The sequence below is a fragment of the Myotis myotis genome, unplaced genomic scaffold, assembly GCF_014108235.1.
Source record: "Myotis myotis isolate mMyoMyo1 unplaced genomic scaffold, mMyoMyo1.p scaffold_m19_p_10, whole genome shotgun sequence".
Classification (NCBI taxonomy): domain Eukaryota; kingdom Metazoa; phylum Chordata; class Mammalia; order Chiroptera; family Vespertilionidae; genus Myotis; species Myotis myotis.
In genome coordinates this window covers 30749022-30770646 of record NW_023416314.1, presented here as the reverse complement: position 1 = coordinate 30770646, position 21625 = coordinate 30749022, and the positions used below count along the sequence as shown (strand labels likewise).

The 21625-nt window shown below is 39.1% G+C and overlaps 1 protein-coding gene across 10 annotated transcripts in view; it reads right to left on the bottom strand.

Moving 5' to 3' along the window:
* The window catches only part of DLG2 (discs large MAGUK scaffold protein 2), a 1392511-nt gene that overhangs the window by 488908 nt on the left and 881978 nt on the right, over window positions 1-21625 (bottom strand). For all 10 annotated transcript variants that reach the window (XR_004970363.1, XM_036324800.1, XM_036324794.1 and 7 more), the window contains one exon: window positions 2946-3082. Coding sequence is in view for 9 of the 10 variants with exons in the window: in XM_036324800.1 (XP_036180693.1) it covers window positions 2946-3082 (137 nt within the window). In the remaining variant the exon portion in view is untranslated. The remainder of the gene's footprint in view (window positions 1-2945; window positions 3083-21625) is intronic.

Here is a 21625-nt window from a genome sequence, read left to right as displayed (position 1 = left end):
AGCTATTCTTTAAAAAACTTAATCAGTTAAGGATTATGTCACAGCTATTTTTGAAATCATTGTATCTACAATGAATATTGAGAAAATTATGATAAGATAATAGCATGCTGCCTGGAAAATCCTTTGACAGAATTATTTAGACTTCAAGTTTTTATAAGAATTTGAAAAGAAAGCTAGAAATTTAAACGGAACCCTAAGAAATCAGCACACAACATCTAGAATGATATTTCAATAGCAGTGGTTAAAGAAATACCAGAAGAGTTGTCTACAACCAAACTCTTATAGAAGAATGATGAGTCCTGGGTCACATCATAACCATCTATGGCAGTCATTACTTTAGAATGACACTGTCCTCTTCATTTCAATTTAGCACTATGTAGGAGATGGATTTCTCAGTTTATTTCATTCCCAAGTCAACAAACAATAAAGTTTATATTCTTGAAATGAATTTATTAGGGCCTACATCCCCAAAACACTGTTCTGGTTCAAAAGACACAACTTCATAAGAACCAGCTCTTACATGAAAGGCAACAAAACAAAGCAAACAAACGAGAAAATTCAGAAAGTCTTAAGAATAAAAATGGTAGTTCTATTATTAAGTATAGTGCCTATATTATATATTTAAAATGTACTTAGGTTAGATCTTATGTTAAGTGTTCTTAGCACATATATACACAAATAATAATTATTATATTAATAAGAATAGTAATAACAGTAATAACAATAACAATTACAGGGGTAGAGAAAACTTTGGGAGGTAATGGATATATGTATAGCCTTAATGATGGTGGTATTTTCATGAGTGTATACTTATCCCTAAACTCATGGAGTGTGTTCATAAAATGTGTACAGTTTTTACATGCCAACCATACCTCAATAAAGTGGTTTTTAAAAAAGAAAATAAAATGATACTAACTTCAGGTAGTAAAAAAGCCAAAAACTCGTAGCTGAAACTTTGACTAAAGTCATTAATGCTACTTTTGTTTTTTAATTTTTTTTTCCCATATGTTTTTCCTGCCAGAGTTGCTTTCTGAGTACTGGCTATTGCTGGGAAATCAAAGGTGTGCAATATAGTACTTGTTAAACAAAGGAATTAATGAAATGACTGAATGATAACTAAAGGAAGGAAAGAACTGACTGACAAATTCTAGGAAACAAATGCAAAGACCATACTTAGTGGTTTTAAGCATGGATGCAAGCCAGACTGACTGGATTTGAAACCCAGTTCTGCCCATTGTTAACTATATGACCAGTTAGCAAGTAAGTCTCTCTATACCTCCATTTCCTTTTGCTTATATAAAATAAGCCATTCAAAAAGCACTGTTAAAAGTACATGGTAAATAGTTAAAGCCAAATAAATATCAAGAATACTATAGGCCTGGCTGGTGTGGTTCAGTTGGTTGGAGCATCATCCTGTACACCAAAGGTTGTGGTTTTGATTTTTGGTCAGGGCATATACACAGGTTTCATGTTCAGTCCTGGTTGGGGCATGTGTGGGAGGCAATCAATCTCCCCCCCCTCCCCACTTTCCCTTCTTCTCTACAAAATCAATAATAAAGTTTAAAATAGAATATTATAAAGGTCTTATCTAAATAATTCAATACAAAAGTCACTGACAACTATGAAATTAGAGTGAGACTAAAGACAAGCTGTATAGAACACTGAAGTGGGCACAATGAACTTTGGAGTTCAACCTACAAACTTGCACCTGTCTTAGAATTTACTATTCTGAGGAGACTGTCTATATTGGTCCTTCCCAAACACTTCTCACAAAAGTGTTGGAGATAATGGTTCCTTATAGACATATATTAGAGGCTCTATTGTCTAAGGGCAGACATAATACTACATATACTTATCTCACTTGAGAGCTATCTTCTATTAATTTTCAGTATTTGATGATTATCATATAGATTTGATATAAAAGAGTCAATGGACATGAAGTAGTTTTATTAAGTGAAATCTCAACTGCTTCACTGCTTATCATTGTCTGATGTTGCCTTAGTTTAGCATATCACCCCAAGGCTTAGAAGGGTGGCCATGTGTTGGTATCAATCATTTGCAGGGCTCCTGAAGCATGTGGGCAGCTGGCAAATATAATAGCTGTACCGCTGTCTGAGGGGAGAGGAGGAAGGGATCCATTCACACATGTGAATTCTTGGAAGGTAGGGACTGAGTCTACACTGATTGAACAATGGACCACAGAGAGATATAATAATGTATTTATCAGTACACCAGGCAGTTCCCTTTGTTATGCAAAGCCTAACTCTCTAGTAGTTCTGCTTTAGCAGCCTCCCTTCTAATAGGAGATGGATTGTGTTGGAAAAACAACCTAAAATCTCTGTGTCTTGCCTATCTATGAAAACTGGTGATACTTTAGATTTCTGTTTTTAAAATGTCAACAAGTCAGATACAATTATATGTGTACTTTTGAGATCACTTACCACAAAATATGCTCTCCCTTCTTTTCTATTTCTGCCCGTGATCACTGCTCTGGAGTGGATTGTGTCCCTTCCCTGCAAATTCATATGTTGAAGTTCTGACTGCTAATATCACTGTATTTGGAGATAGGGTGTTTATGAGGTAATCAAGGTTATTAATTAAATGAGTTAAGGGTAGAGCTGTATTCTGGTGGGACTGGTGGTCTAGGAAGACGAGAAAGAGAAACAGAGAGGTCTTCTCTCAGCACAAGCATCAAGAAAGGCCATGTGAGGACACGCAGAGAAGAGAGATGTCTGCAAGCCAGGAAAAGAGACCTCACCAGACACTGAATGGGCCAGAATCTTGATCTTGAACTTCCCAGCTTTAAGAACTATGAGATTATATATTTGTTGTTTAAGCCGCTTAGTCTATGGTATTTTGTTATGACAGCCTGAACCAACCAACATTCCTACACTGGGAAAGGAGCTTTATAAATATGCACATAGTTTTGCTTGAGTCACACTCACCATGAGTAGTCTGTCTCCTACTTGCAACCTCCCATCCTTTTGTGCAGCTCCTCCATCTATGATTTTAGTTACATAAATGCTGTTGTCTCCAGGAATGTGCTGGTTCCCCACACCTCCTGCAATACTGAAGCCTAAACCTATGGGGGAAGAAACAGAGAAAGAAAAGCTTTTTTTTTTTTTTTTTTAAGAAAATGCAATTAGCACATTTCAATAGTCTAAAAACTTTAATCCTCAATTTATTATAACAGAGATAAATAACAGCAAGGGTTCTACTTCGGTTGATTTGTTCTTCTTTAAATAGTTGAAGACTTGTTGATTAACGCCAATGAGTTGAGCCAAAGCTCTTGAAGTCAATCCCTGTGGCCCTTAGTTTTGTTCTACTTTATGATTGTACATTTCTTTGTTGTTCCCTAGCTCACTAATCAGCTCCTACCGGGTGACTGGACAAAATAGGGAGCAGGCAAAAGTGTGAAAGGATCCTACGTGAGCCAGGCAAAACAAGTACAGTTCTGCTCACGTTGAGTCTGTGGGTTCATCTTCATTGTTGCTGTTACTGTGGCATAGAGAATTATTTGGGTGCAGACCTAGATACTCTTGACATTTCAGGATGAAAAGTACAACTGTTAGAAAATTCCCCAAATTAGAGACAAGAGACACTGGGCATTTAAGTAGTAATTTCAGAGAGAAGATAAGGAAAAGAAGCTAGATGCTTGCCATTTTCTTCTCTGGCCACCTTGTCATATCTTCACATTTCATGGCACTTACTGTTATTAAGTAATAGTGAGGCTAGTCACACACACAAAATAAATGATCGCCATATACATTCTTAAGAATAAAGAAACAGACAATATTCTCTATCACTCTTATAACCTACCACAGGATATCAAATTACTTTAAATATGAAAGTTTTCTACACTGAGAGATAATTTTTACTGTGCTATGGCTTACAAAATTTTTATTTACATATACCTATGGAACGATAAAAAGAATAGTTATTAAAATATTATGAGGTCATTTAAAAATAATGACTTACAGAATCTTTAAAAGTATAAAAATATCCTTTTCAGAATATGATTGAATATACATTCAGTATAATACTTATAGCATAAATTTTTATTGCATTTTAAAATTATAATGATAATTAACATGCATATTACTCAGGAAGATACATATCAAGTGATTTTTTTAGTAAAAACAGAAAATTTCTGTAACTTACTTGGTGTAAGACTTTTTTTTAAAAAAAACCACACACACCTAGTAACCTAATTTAAAAAACTAGAACACCTGTTTTATCATTTAAAAAAACCCCAAAACCCTACCTGGCACTTTATACAAAAATAATAAAAAACACTTTTAAAAATACTCCATTTCACTATGCTTTTATTAAATATTAAGTAGAACTATGTGCTCTTACGATGATTAGTTAATGGAGAAATAGTGGCATAGCAAATTATAAAGTAACACCTCTGAAATTATATTTGGAATAAAATGACTTTTGCTAAATTAAATATAATAGTTGTTAATATAAATGGAAAATGGATTTAAGTTGATAGAGCAATTAAAATTGGTGTTAACTAATTTCCTACTAAAGTGGGTAATTATTCTTTATTGATGCTCTGACTTCCACAGATCTATACACTTATCTGTTTGCCTCAGATTAAAAAAAAAAATTGTTTAACAAGCAAATGATGATGTAGAATAAATAAAATGCACCTGTTTGGCTTTTCCTTTGAAATTCAAAACACATATCCGCTCTTGTTTTCTAACCCTGTTCCTTTGTATTTATATATGATTACAGGGTGCTTAAGAATATAGTTACAAAAGTTTCATAGCCACATGCTAGCATCAATCTACTGCACTTAGAGTACTACAGCCGTCATTCCATGCTGTAGAAAGAAAAGGTTAAAATAAATCCAGGGACTCTGATTCACTATGTCAACAGTAAATGCCACAGACAATCTAGGTTACAGAAGAGCTGAGGAAACAAATCACCACTTTAAACAAGTTTAAATCCAACAAAGGCAATAATTATGTAGTTGACATTTGAAGTTAAAGTTTGTACCAGCACAATGAAATCACTATGGATACTCTAGACAAAATTATATCACTAAAAAGTTAATAACTTTTTTTTTCTGAGATTAGGTTTAAATACATTTTAACTGGTCACTCTGCTCAAGGTGAAGAAAATATTTTTAGTAGGAGCCAGAGAATATCTCTGAAGCTACTAAAAAAACTTCTCTGATTTCTCTTACTTTGACGAAAAAATGAATACATTTAAAGAGAATTAATATTTAATCAGCACTCAACCATATTCCAGATACTTAATTCAACATAAGTAAATGTGGAGCTTTCTTCTACATCCAGAATACAAGTTTATTTAGAGGTGGGAATATCCATTTGTGTCATAAGATTCAATCTGCCTCCATTCATTCATTCATTCATTCATTCATTCACTAACTCACTCATATATCTATCTATTCATTCATCAAACACACCTGAGTACATGCTATGCATTGTTGCTTTTGACTGTGGTCAACATAAATGAATGGATAAACTAGAAACACTATAGAAATAATGATTCATCAGTGGGTCCATATGAGTGAGTGGGCTGAACCTGGCTGAAGGAATGTTCTAAACTCAGAGGATGCCAGTGACTTTTGGAGGACTATTCTATGAAGACAAATGTGGGCTAGGACTACTGAGCAAAAAGACCATCCAAATAATCAGTTTGGAGGCACTGGGAGTTCCTTGCATACATTCTGGAGAAGCAGGGGCAGGCTTTAAAGGATCCATTAAAGGATCATTCTCTCCCCTTATTAGCTAATATTTCCCTCCTTCATTCCTCTCTAGACACTCACAGACTTAATAATTCTAGAACACACCGGACACACTTCTACCTTAGGGCATTTATCTTGCTGTTCCTTTTGCCTGGAATACGCTTTCTTCAGAGCTTTGTACAAATTTCAACTTTTCTAGGAGCTTGAACCTGACCTACTTATTTAATACTATCCCCCAACCATGCACCCCAATTCCTTCTTTTGCTCTACTTTTCATTTTACCTTGGCATTTGTTACCTTGTAATATACTACACAAGCCATATATGTATTTTATGTTATTTATTTTTTGTCTGTCTCCTTGGTAAAAATATAAACTTCATGATGACAGGAATTTTTGTCTGTTTTATGCTATGCAATAGAACAAGCCCAGTTATATATGGTAGTGCCCCTTATTTGTGGTTTTGCTTTTCATGGTTTCAGTCATCCATGGTCAGTCACCATCTGAAATCTTAAAAATTTCAGAAATAAACAATTCATAAGTTTTATATTGTGTACCATTTTGAATAGCATGATGAAATCTTTCACTGTCCCACTCTGTCCCACCTGGGACATGAATCATCCCTTTTCTAGTGTAGCCATACTGTGTGTACAGTACAAAGAGATATTTTGAGAGACATCACATTCACATAAGTTTTTTTATTTTTTTTTAATTTTTATTGATTTCAGAGAAGAAAGGAGAGGGAAAGAGAGATAGAAACATCAATGATGAAAGAGAATCATTGATCCGCTGTCTCCTGCCCGCCCCCTACTGGGGATGTGCCCTTGACTGGAATCCAACCTGGGACCCTTCAGTTCACAGGCGAACGCTCTATCCACTGAGCCAAACCGGTCAGGGCTCACTTTATTTTCTTTTTTTTTTTCTTTTTTTTTTTTAAATTAAATCTTTATTGTTCAGATTATTACATTTGTTCCTCTTTTTTTCCCCCCCATAACTCCCCTCCTCCCAGTTCCTGACCCACCCTCCGCCCTCACTCCCCACCCACTGTCCTCATCCATAGGTGCACGATTTTTGTCCAGTCTCTTCCCGCATCTCCCACACCCCTTTCCCCCCCAAGAATAGTCAGTCCATTCCCTTTCTATGTCCCTGATTCTATTATAATCACCAGTTCATTCTGTTCATCAGATTATTTATTCACTTGATTCTTAGATTCACTTGTTGATAGATGCATATTTGTTGTTCATAATTTGTATCTTTACCTTTTTCTTCCTCTTCCTCTTCTTAAAGGATACCTTTCAGCATTTCATATAATCCTGGTTTGGTGGTGATGAACTCCTTTAGCTTTTCCTTATCTGTGAAGCTCTTTATCTGACCTTCAATTCTGAATGATAGCTTTGCTGGATAAAGTAATCTTGGTTGTAGGTTCTTGGTATTCATCACTTTGAATATTTCTTGCCACTCCCTTCTGGCCTGCAAAGTTTCTGTTGAGAAATCAGCTGACAGTCGTATGGGTATTCCCTTGTAGGTAACTGAGTTTCTTTCTCTTGCTGTTTTTAAGATTCTCTCTTTATCTTTTGCTCTTGGCATTTTAATTATGATGTGTCTTGGTGTGGTCCTCTTTGGATTCCTTTTGTTTGGGGTTCTCCGCGCTTCTTGGACCTGTAAGTCCATTTCTTTCACCAGGTGGGGGAAGTTTTCTGTCATTATTTCTTCAAATAGGTTTTCAATATCTTGCTCTCTCTCATCTTCTGGCACCCCTATAATTCTGATGTTGGTACGCTTGAAGCTGTCCCAGAGGCTCCTTACACTATCCTCGCATTTTTGGATTCTTTTTTCATTTTGCTTTTCCGGTTGGGTGTTTTTTGCTTCCTCGCATTTCAAATCATTGACTTGATTCTTGCGCTCCTCTGGTCTGCTGTCAGGAGTCTGTATAATATTCGTTATTTCAGTCCGTGTATGCTTAATTTCTAGTTGGTTCCCCAATATAAGATCGAGGGTCTCATTAGTTTTCTTGTAGATCTCATTAAGTTTATCGGCGGCTTCTAAACAGTTCTTGAGAGACCTTAAAAGTGTGGTTCTGAACTCTATATCTTCCATTGACAATTTTGTCCTGTTTCTTTGTCTCCGCATTTTGTTATGCTTCCTTGGTGCACCCCCTAGTGGTCTTTGTTCGAAGTCTTATAGTTAAATCTTGATTGTTGTAGCTAATTCCAGGGAGGGTTTGACCTCCAGGCCAAGTGGCTATGAGAATCAGCTGTGTCAGCAGTGAGAGAACTTCTGTCCTCTAGGGAGGTGCTAATCTGGCGTTTGCCTGAGGCTATCTGGCAAATGCCTGTGTGCAGGGCTTGGGTGGGGCAGGTCGCACAGGATCAACAGGGTGGGCCGGAGAGAGCAGTTATGGCGGCTCTTAGTCCTGTCCCCAGGGGCTCTGCCTCTGAGTCCCAGCACCCGCTGCAAAGCTCGGAGAGAAAGCTGCACTCGCTCTGACCGAAGCCAGACAGTCCCGCTGCTCCCGTTTGAGTCTGGGTCCCTAAAGACTCGCCCGGATCTGGAGCTCAGAGTCTGCGACTCCCTCTCGATTGAAAACGCCAACCGCGCCCTCTGCCGCCAGCCCGCTCCACGCACTCCGCACCTCAGAATTTGACTTCAGCAGTGTGCCTCCTCTGAGTGTCCGTATGCGTTTCTCTTTCCTCCTAGTTGTAGGACTTCCACTCAGCTAGTGTTCCTGTGGTTCTGGGTGATGTCCCTTCCGTTTTTTGGTTTCACTTTTGAAGTAGTTGTTCAAAGCAGCAAACTCCGGCGTTAACCTATGCCGCCATCTTGGTTCTCCTCTCCCATTCACATAAGTTTTATTATAGTATACTAGAGGTCCGATGCATGAAATTCATGCAAGGGGCTCAGCCCTTGCAGCCCCTGCTGCCTTGCGGTCCCAACTGCCTTGAGTCCCCATCCCCTGCCCACTGGTTGTTCCAGAAGGTCATTCCAGAAGGTTGTTCCGGAAGGTCGTCCTGCCTTCCGGTCTAATTAGCATATTAGCTCTTTATTATATAGAATTGTTTTACTTGTTCTAGTTTATTATCAGTTATTGCTATAAATCTCTTACTGTGCCTAATTTATAAATTAATCTTTGTCATAGGTATGTATATATATGAATGAACACAGTATATACAATTTTCAGTACTAGCCAATTTCAGGCATCCTCTGGAGTTCTTGGAATGTATCCCCTATGAATAAGGGTGGACAACTGTAGTTACCTTATAAGTATATATTACATACAAAATGAATGGACAAATAAATATAAGAAGACAGAAAAAGTGACATGTTTCTTAGAAAGATTCTCCTTAAAGATGTAGTTGGCGGCTTAGTGAGTGAGGGACAGTCGAAAAGAAGAGGGCTGTAGTTGCAGTCGATGACTGTTAAGGTGTTATCCTGCTTCAGGTGAACTCTGACTGGACAACAGCATAGCCAGCTTTGCATCCCGATTCTTTCGCCTACTCATTGTGTAAACTACTGATCTGTAATGAGGGAATAAGTATATCTATGTTCTATAGTAACTGGCATATAATAGATGCTTAATAAAAAAATTCTCTGCTCTCCATAAACTGTTTTGAAAAACAGACACCTGAACACACTGGCATTACTTAACTGATTATGATGACTTCTCTTATGGTACTAGTGTTATGTAAGCAAGACTTAGAAGAGCAGGAGAAAAATCAACAGATGTTTAGTGTCTGAGCTGTGTCCTGAAGGTTAAGTTTGAATTGATAAAAGAGAATCCACCTTTCAAACCAACACATCTTCTGGATTCCAGACTGATTAAATGATTAAAGTCAGCTGCTCTGACTTCTGTCACATGATGCTCATAAAATCCCAGCTCCACTGGGCTGACTATTGAGACAGAGATGTCTACCAATCCCCCGAAATATGTATTTATGATAAAATAAGCTAGATTGGTCCCTAATGATGTAAATACAGTAATGCTCATAAAGATCTGAGTAAGAAACACTGAATATGGCAAAACACTGATTTGAGGGGAGGTTCCAATTTAGAGAATTGGTCATTGGAAAAGAAGTGTCCATAATTAAGAAATATCCCTGGTAACTAGGTGTTTTGTTTGCTTTCTGGATTCAAGGATCTAGTTATTTCCACAGGTTTGGGAGGTTCTCATCCACTATCTGCTTGAATAGGCTCTCCATTCCTTTCTCCCTCTCTTCTTCTGGTATGCCTATTAGTCTAATATTGCTTTTTCTGATATAGTCCGATAGTTCTTGTGCAACTCTTTCATTTTTCTTTATGCTCGGGTCTCTCTTCTTCCATCTGTGTCATTGCCTATCTTCGGTATCATTAATTCTTTCCTCCATCTGGCTGGCTCTCTTTCCTATGCTTCGTAGATCTCTCCTAATCTCCTTAAGTGCCTTCTTCATTTCCAGAATTTCTGTTTGGTTCTTTTTTAAAGTTTCAATCTCTTTGGTAAAGTACTCATTTAGTTCATTAATTTGTGTTCTGAGTGCATTGAATTGCCTGTCTGTGTTTTCTTACATTCTGAGTATTTTCAGAACTGCAATCTTAAAATCTCTGTCATTTATATCACATATTTTCATGTGTTCCATGGTAGACTAGTCATTTATAAAATTAACTCTATGAAAAGAGTTGGTAGGTCTCATCCCAAACACTGACCCTAACACTTCCTACTGTGAAATGTTTGGCTATTAAGAATTATATTAATATGCTTATATGTGTACTAGTAATAAACAAAACTGACACAGAATAATATAAGCAAAATCATGGAAGAAAAATCTGCATATTTTAGCACTCTAGCAAAGGAAAAAAGTGTGTGGAATTCAAACACCAATTCCCCAAGAAATAAAAAAAAAAACTGATCCGTTTGACAAACATGTGATATGTAAAAAGAATTTGTTTTACATCTATTACCTTACAGTTGGGTTCCCCTTTCCATAGTTCTTGCATATCCCCAAACTGCTATTCCTCACATTAACATGAGAGATTTAGGCATAGGAAATGCCTGAGCCTTGTTAAGACCTTTAATGTAACCTATTTCCACACAAAATCTCTTCTGCACTCTCTAAAGAAAGAACAGGAGAAACATAGTTCACCCTTTTCCCTTATTGCCTGCCCACGCTACGGAGGAGGTGTGAGTGAGAGGTGGAGAACGAAAGCAGAAGTCTTGGCAAGATAGACTGATACTGTACTGGAGAAGCTCAGAATAAAAACTAAATGCTTAAAAGTCATATGATTACAATGTACCCATATATTCATTGGGGGTGTAAAGAACTAAGCCCATGAAGTCTTACAGTCATTCAGTAACTTGGTTCAACTTCATCTGATATGAGCTGACTGGGAGAGAAATCTTGGGGCTTCTCTAAACAATTCAATATTATCATTTTTTAAATATATTTTTATTGATTTCAGAGAGGGAGCGGGGAGAGAGAGAGAAAGAGAGAGATACATTAATGATGAGAGAGAATCATTGATTGGCTGCCTCCTGCACACCTCACAGTGGGGATCAAGCCTATAACATGAGCATGTGCCCTGACAGTGAATCCAACCATAACCTCCTGGTTCATAGGTCTACACTCAACCACACTGGCCAGGCACAATTCAATATTAAGCAGACTGCTTCTGACATAATTTATCTAAGATATGCTAGGTAAGGTATTTACTGCTTCACAGAAAATACTAGTGGCATTCTGTACATTTTGACTACATGTTTTTATTAAAGGAAACACAAAATCCAAACTGAACCCCAGCTAGCCACCTTTTAGAAAACACCTGCGTATACAGGCAACTTAACTTCTTAATGTATATGCATTTTGGTTAAGAACAGAAAAACAAGCAAAAAAATACAGTGGATCTGGTCTACACAGATAACTATGACTATTTCACATCTCTTCCCTTTTAGAAAGAAATTTTTGCTTAAATAAATATCAGAAATGCACCTTTTACTTTAACTTGATACACTAATGAATCTCATTGGACACTGTAGGTGTGGTTAACTAAAAGCCAAAGCTTTATTTTCTTACTCTGGATTCTACCCAATCCTGCTTAAAAAATACCTCACAGATCACCCTATTAATTTACCACAATGTTCCAAACTTTTTTCTTTTAGGACCGCATAATACCCACTCAGACATTTTAGCACATCACTTTAATGCCTATTCAAAAGTCCTCATGTCTATACTTATCCTTTCTGTTTTCCTCTCATTCAATGAAATAAACATTATTCCTTTTTTTCTAAGTCTAAATCTTCCCCTCCACTCTAGGACTTTACTTACTATTCCCCACCCCTCTAAAATATTCTGTCTCTTACTGCTTTTCTTCTCTTCTGGCTTTGTCCTATCCTGAAAATACCATCTCTTAAACTTACCACAGCTCCTTACTGTTAAGAGCCGAAACTTTTAAACAGCATATATTTACAACTTTGTTTCCTTTTCACACACATCTTTCTCAGTCTCATCCATCTCATTCTATACACCACCGTCTACTCATATGGCACCTGATATTGGTTGAATTATGTCCCTTCCAAGGTAGTCTAAGTCCTAAGGCTGGTGCCTGTGAATGTGACCTTACTTGGAAACAGGGTCTTTACAGATGTAATCAATTTAAGATGAAGTTCTACTGGATTAGTCTGGTCCTAATCCAGTAATTGGTAACCTTGAATGAAGAGGAAATTTAGACACAGAGACACAGACACACAGAGAAGAACAAATGTGATAACAGAGGCAGAAATTGAAGTGATGCATCTGCAAGTCAAGGAATAACAAAGATCGCCAGAAACTGACAAAATCTAGGGGAGAGATGTGGAGCAAACTGTCCTTCAGAACTTTCCAGAAGGAATTCATCTTGCTGAGCCCTAGATTTTAAACTTTCAGACTCCAGAACTAGTGAATAAATCTTAAGCCACCTTGTTTGTGGTCATTTGTTAGGGCAGCCTCAAGAACAGCATCTAATTCTTATGGTCTGAGTGGTTGCACACATATCTAGCTCTTCTTCCCTTTCTTTTTTTTAAAATATATATTTTATTGATTTTTTACAGAGAGGAAGGGAGAGGGATAGAGAGTTAGAAACATCGATGAGAGAGAAACATCAATCAGCTGCCTCCTGCACACCCCCTACTGGGGATGTGCCCACAACCAAGGTACATGACCTTGACTGGAATCGAACCCGGGACCCTTCACTCTGTAGGCTGACGCTCTATCCACTGAGCCAAACCAGTCAGGGCTCTTCTTTCCTTTTCTAATGGAAATCGTACTGATATAGAATTTTCTTCCAAAAGGCCTAAACATTTCTGATGGGCTTTTGCTTTTTCTGTATTTCACACAAATCTACTGATTACTTTCGAATTCCTATGCTCATAACATTGTACTGCCCTGTTCCTTCTCTTATTACTTCCCTCTTCATTTTATTTATGTTCATTTTATTGTTCTAGAACAGCGGTTCTCAACCTGTGGGTCGTGACCACTTTGGGGGTCGAATGACCCTTTCACAGGGGTCGCCTAAGACCATCAGAAAACACATATATAATTACATATTGTTTTTGTGATTAATCACTATGCTTTAATTATGTTCAATTTGTAACAATGAAAATACATCCTGCATATTAGATATTTACATTATGATTCATAACAGTAGCAAAATTATTGTTATGAAGTAGCAACAAAAATAATTTTATAGTTAGGGTCACCACAACATGAGGAACTGTATTAAGGGGTCATGGCATTAGGAAGGTTGAGAACCACTGTTCCAGAACCACACAGTGGTTCTCCAAATATGGTCCTTACCCCACTAGCATTAGCATCATGTGGGAGCTTGCTAGAAATGCAAAACTTGGGGCCCATGCCAGATGATCCTGAATCAGAAATTCTGGGGGATGCATGCTAAATTTGGTAATCACTTCCCTAGAATAATAGTTATTCCTCAAGGCACACTCCATAGAATCCTATTCCCTCCATAACCTCTCTCTTGTAGAGAATCCATTTCCATAGATTCAAATAACACTGCTATGTTAAGTGCCCAAACTTCTTGTACCTCAACACTCTCTTGGGTTTGATTTGTCACCTTAAACTCACAAGTTTGAAAGCATGCACTCATGACCCCCTCTTCTTCCCTGTCTTCTGTGTTTTCCAATTAGATTAATATTTCAGAGCAAACTGGAAGCTCTGAGGTTGGCATCACTGAATCTAGGGCTTATTATGATACTTGGCAGAGAGTTGCTAGATGATATTTATTCTAATGTTGTATAATATAGCAGTTGTTATATTTTATCAGAAGCCTCAGTGTATATTTTAAAATATAATTATATTATTCCTCTCCCCAGCTATTTCACTAAATCAAATGCTTATCCAATCATGCCTGCTTTATTGTAACAGGCTTATGATTTGTATTACCCAATTTGAGTTTTTCCCTCCATTTTTCTACAACCCATTCTGCAAATACTTTACAGGTTATTATCCCCTAAAGTTCTACATTCACTATGTTGCTCTATTACTTCAAATTGACTGTTCATTTGCTACAGAAATTCTACATATCCTCTTGTCACTATTCCTTACTTCTCTCCAGCTAAGCTTCCTCCAGGCAAGCGGATCTTGCTGTGGTGCTTTTTGCTGCTAGTATGTCTATTCCCTGAATTTGAAATGCCTTCACCACTTTAATTTTCAAGACAACTCAAGTCTTTGCCAACTATAACCTACTATGGTAGTGCATTTCTAAGTTGAATTCCAGTAGAACCAGTTATCTGTATCAGCTTTTTCACTTCTACTTAAATGGAATCAGTTAACTCATTCAAAAAACATACTGATGACTAATCATGTGAAAGTACTGGCCTAAACATTGTGGTTATATCCTTGAACTAGAGAGCTATGGTTCTTATCTAGTGGAAGGTAAGATAAAGAGGCAATAAAAATCCAGTGGTAAGTTGATAAGAGAGGAACAGAGGTTATGGGAGCACATAGGTGGGTTGTCTATCTTGGGTTGGGTAGGGGTGTCATAGAAGGCTAACTGTAGGTCCTGATAGCCAATCAGAGTCCTGGAAAGTGAAAGTGAGCCAGGAAAAGAAGGGAGTTGGGAGAGAACATTCCTGCAGAGGAAAACATGAATTGAAAGACCCAGAACTGAGAGATGACATGGCTTATTTGAGAAAATAAAAATAGTTTAGGTGAAAGCAACAAGTAATCTTAGGCAGAATACAGGCTTAAGGAGGAGAGGAATTATATCTCTTATACTTACCAATTTACATTTATTCCCTGATAGTGTGCTTAATAAATATTTTGGGATACATTGATAGATGGAGATAGGAGGACATTTTCTCTCCTGAGTTAGGAGGGAAGGAGAAAGAGGTGCTGTAGATAAAGGTTAAGAATATAGGTTTAATGGTAAGACATTAAAGGAGTTCTCATCTTCAATTTACTCTGATAGCAAGAAAGTATGGACATTGACCTCAAGAATGAGTAAAATAGTGAGGTCAGAGGTTTGAGGAAAGTACAGAAGTTTCAGAATAGCTATTAAGGAAAATGGAAGAGATAATTCATGGGAGAAATGCAGACAAGTTGCAAGGAATGGTTGATTGTCTAGTTAAGGTTTAGTGGCTATTACTCCTCTAGTAATTTATTTTTCCTTCAGCAATTCTCAACAGTCTGGATATAAGCACAGAAAATCTAAGCAGTTAGATTAAATCACTTAAAATTAATCTTTTATGTGCATTTATCTTCTCTCTTCAACTAAATTATAAGATCCTAGAAAGTAGGGGTTATATAAAATAGGCCATGCTGAGCACAGTGCTGGCATATAGCAATTGTTCAATAAGTATTTTCAGAATGAATTAATGATTGATGTGTTCAAAGACTAATCACATGGCACAGGTATACTAGTACTTCTAAATGTCAAGCATTTCACATTAATAGAGATGTGTATACTTTAGTTGACTGCTTTAGAAGGAACAATAATGCTTTTATTTATGTTCTCCAGGAATGTTATGAACTAAGTAGATACTCCAAAAGTAATTTTTAAAATTAGTTACTGAATTAAATAAAGATCACTGAATCCTGTTCCCATAAGCAAGCTATAAAGAACTGTGCAAGAAACGGCTCAGGCTGGTTAAATAATGTGATGAGTTACTTCATTTATTCATTAAAAACTTTCAGCTCCAGGCTACATTAGACTTTTAGGCTGCTGGAACGAAGTGCCACAAACTGGGGTGATTTACAAAATTGAAATTTATTGTCTGACAATTCTGGAGGCTAGAAGTCCAGATCAAGGCACCAGTTCCTTCTAAGGGCTGTGGAGGGAAACCTATTCCAGGCCTCTCAACAAGTTTCTGGTGGTTTGCTGGCAAGCTTTGGCATTCCTTGGTTTATGGATGCATTACCTCAACTCAGCCTTCATCTCCACACGATGTTCTCCCTGGGTGTGTGTCTATCTCTGTGTCCAACATTCCTTTTTATTTTTTACTAGAGGCCTGGTGCACAAAATTTGTGCACATGGAGGGGTGGGTCCCTCAGTCCGAACTGCACCTTCTCGCACCTCCATGGAGCAGGCCTAAGCCATCAGTCAGACATCCTTAGTGCTGCAGTGGAGGCGAGAGAGGCTCCCATCACCGCTGCTGCGCTAGCCAGCCATGAGCCCAGCTTCTGGCTGAGTGGCGCTCCCCCTGTGGGAGCATACTGACCACCAGGGGGCAGCTCCTGCATTGAGCATCTGCCCCACGGTGGTCAGTGGGTGTCGTAGCAACCGGTTGTTCTGCTGGTCTGTCGATCTGCATATTAGCCTTTTGTTATATAGGATAATGTCTTATTATGGGCAAGGCCTCTAATTCAATTTTTTTTAGGTAGTTAAAGGGAGGGGCAGAATTTTCACTTGAGCCTGAAGCTAAAATTGCCCTTAGCTCAAAAATCTGCATACCGCTGAGACACATCTTGGTGAGGCTCATTCTAAACTCATACACTGTTTTATTATGTGTATAAGTATTGGGAGCCATCTTATCTCTTTAGTGAAAGGAACCTTTTGTTATGTTACAATGACTAACTTTATCTCATGAGTTGTGTTTTGGCTTCAAGCCTGCAAGCATTCATGCAGCAACTTCAGTGCTTCTGTTCAATATTTACCTGGCATATCTTCTATTTTATTTTCTCTAAATATTTCTAGAATTTTATGTATTAGATAAGAATAGCCCATGGACACAGACAGTAGTCTGGCTAAGGCCTGGAAGGGGTGGGTGCAGGGAGGAGGAGATCAATGGGGGGGGGGGGGGGCGAAACTAAAACAAAGGGACATCTGTAATACTTTCAACAATAAAGATACATTTTAAATAAAGAAAAATATCTTAGTTGAAAAGAGTTTTATGTGAAATAATATAAGTAATTGCTCTACACTGTATTTTATATTCTCAACTCCTCTCAAAGAGATATTAATTGATCCTATGTCACTTAATATTAATTGACCCCATGTTCAATGACTGCAGGACTGACTTCCACCACACCGACCCAGCACTGACTGCCATGGGGCTGCGATCAGACCCTGCTTTTTTCTCTCGGTCTGTTTCAGGCCGAGGGTTCCGTCTCTGTGAAACCTGGGTCAGTCTTTGTATTGGGCAAGTGGAATCGCTGAGGCCTATTTGAGAGTCGTCAAGGCTGGGAGCGTGATCTCAGAATAGTTAAAAACACGTTCGTGAAGGGATGCTATGGGTTCTCATCAAAAAGCCCACACGTGTCTGTGCTCCACCAACAGGGTTGCTTTAACGCAGAAGCCTCCATCCGCAAGCCCACCGGCTCCAGGAGCAGGCAGGAGGTTGAAAGTGGCCGTGGGTAGATGAGGCCGGTGCCCGGCGACCTGGCAAGTGCCAGCGGCTTGGCTGTCTGAGCCCCAAGCGCGGGGAGACAGCCTCTGACGTCACCACAGCACGGAGGATTTGACAGCAGCGGCTCCAGAGCTTGTTGCTATTTTGTTTTATTTATATCTCCTTTTCCCTTTAAACCTCTAGGTTGCCTTTGTTGGAGAGAGGAGCAGCCTTTGCAGCCTCCTCGGTGGAGAGCAGGCCTTCGATCTGGGTTCACAACGCAGCCAGACAGACTCCTGTTTAGAAACACGTGTGGGTCTTGCATTATTTGCTCTGTTGCCCATAAAGAGGGTTTTAGATTCTGGCACATAAATGTGTTTCCTGCTTATCCACAAGGGCAGGCCGAGCGCAGCCACAGGCACAGCCACAGTTCTTCACTCCTTTGCAGGCCTCTGTCCAAGGGCGGCGGTGCAGGCGCTTCACACAGGGAGGGGGACGGAGAGCAGGTGGGGCAACCCTGCTTTTCCCAGACCTTCTGTCTCAGTCCCCATCTTCCTGCTCCGGGTCTGCAGGGTCTTTCTTTTGAGGCGGATTCAGGCGTCTGGGGGACATGTTTATCACCCGCTGTTTTCCGTGTGGGTGGTAACAGGGGGTTGCTCCTGAATCAGGCTTCCTTCGGCATTGAAGTGGCGGGTGGGGAGGGGAGAGAGCATGAAGGTGCAAACACAACCCGTGGGGACTTCTCGCTGAGCACCTTCTGTATACCTTCTTTATACCTAGTGGGCATCTCCCCTCAGAAAGGGCACTCCCTACGTCTGTGACCAGTAGGTGTGTGTGTGTGTGTGTTGGGGGGCGGGTGCGATAAGGCTGTTTGGCTGCTGCAGTGCCCTCATAGCCAGTGTCAGCGGGTGGGACAGAGTACCTGAGACCCTGGATTCCCTTTGCAGAATTGCCCCCTCCCTTTGTTCTCCCATTCTCCGCTGAGGAGGCGGCTGTTGGCAGACAGCAGGTCGGATGGATCCGCCATCAGACCTACCACCCGACCTCCAGGGAGGTTTCCTGACCCCTCTGTGTCCCCCACTCACCTGAAGCCCCTAAAATAGTCTGGATGCTCACTGCTCAGAGGCTCCCGTGAGCTCATGGAGGTAGGCCCTTGGTCATCGATTTTTATTTTTTTACTACATTTCTTCCATGTGCAGTGATCACACTTCATCTGGAGCAGGGTAGGCTCAAGTGACCTTGTGGAGCTAGGGAGGGGAAGCAGCCGCAGTGCCATGGTTGTCAGTACCTGCAGCTCTGGACCACCCCACTTGGTTTTAAATACAAACCCGCCTTGGACAGGCCTTCAAGGTCTTTCATCCTTCTGTCTGCTCACTGTGCTGGCAGTTCTGTTCCCTTGGTGCCTGGCCTGTCCTCTTCAGATTCAACCTTCAGGACTACTAAGGAAGCCAGTCCAAGGGATGGGAAGCAGCCTCAGTGCTGATGGTGATCATGGGGCCACAGGCAAGGCGGCACCTCCGATGGCGATCACCGGCTGGGGGGCAGGCAAAGGCAGCCCGGTTCTCCGATCCAGGGCTGCCACCCGGCTCTTGCCTGCCGCCTGGGTTTCCGATCACCGTTCTTCCGTCCTTCCCCTTTGCCTCCCATATTGCGCCTATGTATGCAAATTAACCGCCATCTTTGCTGGTGGTTAACCGCCATCTTTATTGGCAGTTCATTTGCATATTGCCCTGATTAGCCAATGGGAAGCGTAGCGAAGGTATGGTCAATTACCCTTTTTGTCTATTATTAGATAGGATAAGACCACCAGTCATACTGGATTAGGATCCATATTAATGACCTCACCTTAAGTTGATCATCAGCAAAAGTTCTGTTTTCATAAGGTCATATTCACAGGTACTGGGAGTTAAGACTTTAAAGTCTATTTGGGGGGGCACAATTCAACTCATGACAGTAGTATTGGGAAAGATAAATATGAATAGGATACCATTTCTGTCTTCAAGGAGCTTATAGACCAAGTGGAAGAAATGACAACAGAGGATAAGCCAGTGTTTTGGAGGAAAGGCAAAGAGTCAGGACAGGGAAGACTTCTAGGAGACAGGGATAGCTGAGCTGAGCTTTGTTGAATGGCTGGAAGAAGAGAGGAAGCAAGGAATACTAAGCAGAGAGAAGGAATAGGCTGCAGAAAGGTGCAAATAGCCTAGATCACTATGGTTAAAGGAGAGAATGGGGCTAGGAGGAGGTATGGGGACTGAAGTTGGAGGGAAAAAGGCTCATGAAGTTCTAGAGGTGCTGTGTTGAGTTCGGGCCTTATATTAATGGCAAAAGGAAGCCTTTAAAAAGTTTTAAGATCAGATTTTGTCTTTTCCAATTTACCTTATTAGTGTTAGCTGTTGTGTAAAACATACATTAAAGCATATTCTGTGTGGTTAGGAGGATGCTCAATTTTGTATGATAAAGCATTTTTTCTTTCCCACATTTTCCCTTTTTCCTAATTATATTTACTTGTCACTCATTATAATTCACATGGGAAAACTTCCCTTCAATTCTATGTACATGATTTAGTTTGAGATACTAGCTTTTCTTGGTTCCTCCCTCTCCCATTACCTGTATGTCCTAGCCCCGTGGTAGGCAAACTGCGGCTCACGAGCCACATGCGACTCTTTGGCCCCTTGAGTGTGGCTCTTCCTAAGCCTTAGCAGTACCCTAATTAAGTTAATAACAATGTACCTACCTACATAGTTTAAGTTTAAAAATTGGGCTCTCAAAAGAAATTTCAGTCGTTGTACTGTTGATATTTGGCTCTGTTGACTAATGAGTTTGCCGACCACTGTGACCTAGCCTATTCATAAAACCAACCTTTAAAATATAAAACAAACAGGCATTTGTAATCTGCTAAAAAGATAACCCTAAATTCATAAATTCATTCATAAACAGATTGTAATTCACCAATGATTTTAAACGGGCCTTTTCAGCAGATGTTTGGCTTCCCTACTTCACCTTATTATCCTTATGGAGCATCTTTGTAAAAGAACTAATTATAAAATCTGGATTCAGCTTAGGTCCTAAGAATGAGATTTATATAACTGAGATAATTACAAAAGTGCCTGTTTCTGCAAGGACAGTTTGCTCAGTATGAAACAACTAAGAACTTACTTACTATGGCTCAGATTTATGAAGTGGCTAACCAGTATTTCTAGTATTTATTGTATGATTTCAGATATGCTAAAGAAACTGTACAAAACTATTAAGCAACAGAGACTCTCTTAATGGATTATGTATGACAAGTGCTAATGTCTTTAATTATACAGCAATGGCATTAAGGTACCTTTACTTTGCCATAACATTCGTTTCATCGGAGATTAAGATATTTTATATCAAGTCCTTCAACCTTTACAACAATACACTCTATGTTGTATACATTCTATGTTGCACAAAGCTTTCAGTATGTGCCTCTGTCTTTAATGTTATACTTTTCACTCAAGTAGGCTTAGTTTTTACAAAGAAATCTGGCTATATGTTTAAAACTCTTGAAGGATTGCTTAAAAATTCTGAAAAAGAACAAAGCAGGAGGTTCACACTTTCTTATTTCAACCCTTACTATAAAGTTATAGTAATTAGGACAGTATGGTACTAGCACAAAAACAGACAAAAATAGATCAGTGGACTAGAGTTGAGACCCTAGAAATAAACCCAATTATATACAGTTAACTAATATTTGACAAGTGAGCCAAGAATAAACAATGAAGAAAAGAAAGTCTCTTCAATAAATGGTGCTGGGAAAATTGAATATTCACAAGTAAAAGAATGAAACTAGACCCCTATCTTATGCCATTCATAAAAATGGACTCTAAATGAATTAAATACTTAAATATATGTCCTAAAACCATGGAAGTTCTAAAAAAACAAAACAAAAACAAAACAAAAAAGCTCTTTGACATGTTCTTGGCAAAAATTCATGGGTCTTGGAATTTTGGGATATAACACCTAAAGACAAACAACAAAATGGAAAATAAATAAGAGGGATGAAATCAGACACACAAGCTTTTGCACAGTAAAAGAAACAATTAACAAAGTGAAAAGACAACTTACAGAATGGGAAAAAAATATTTGCAAA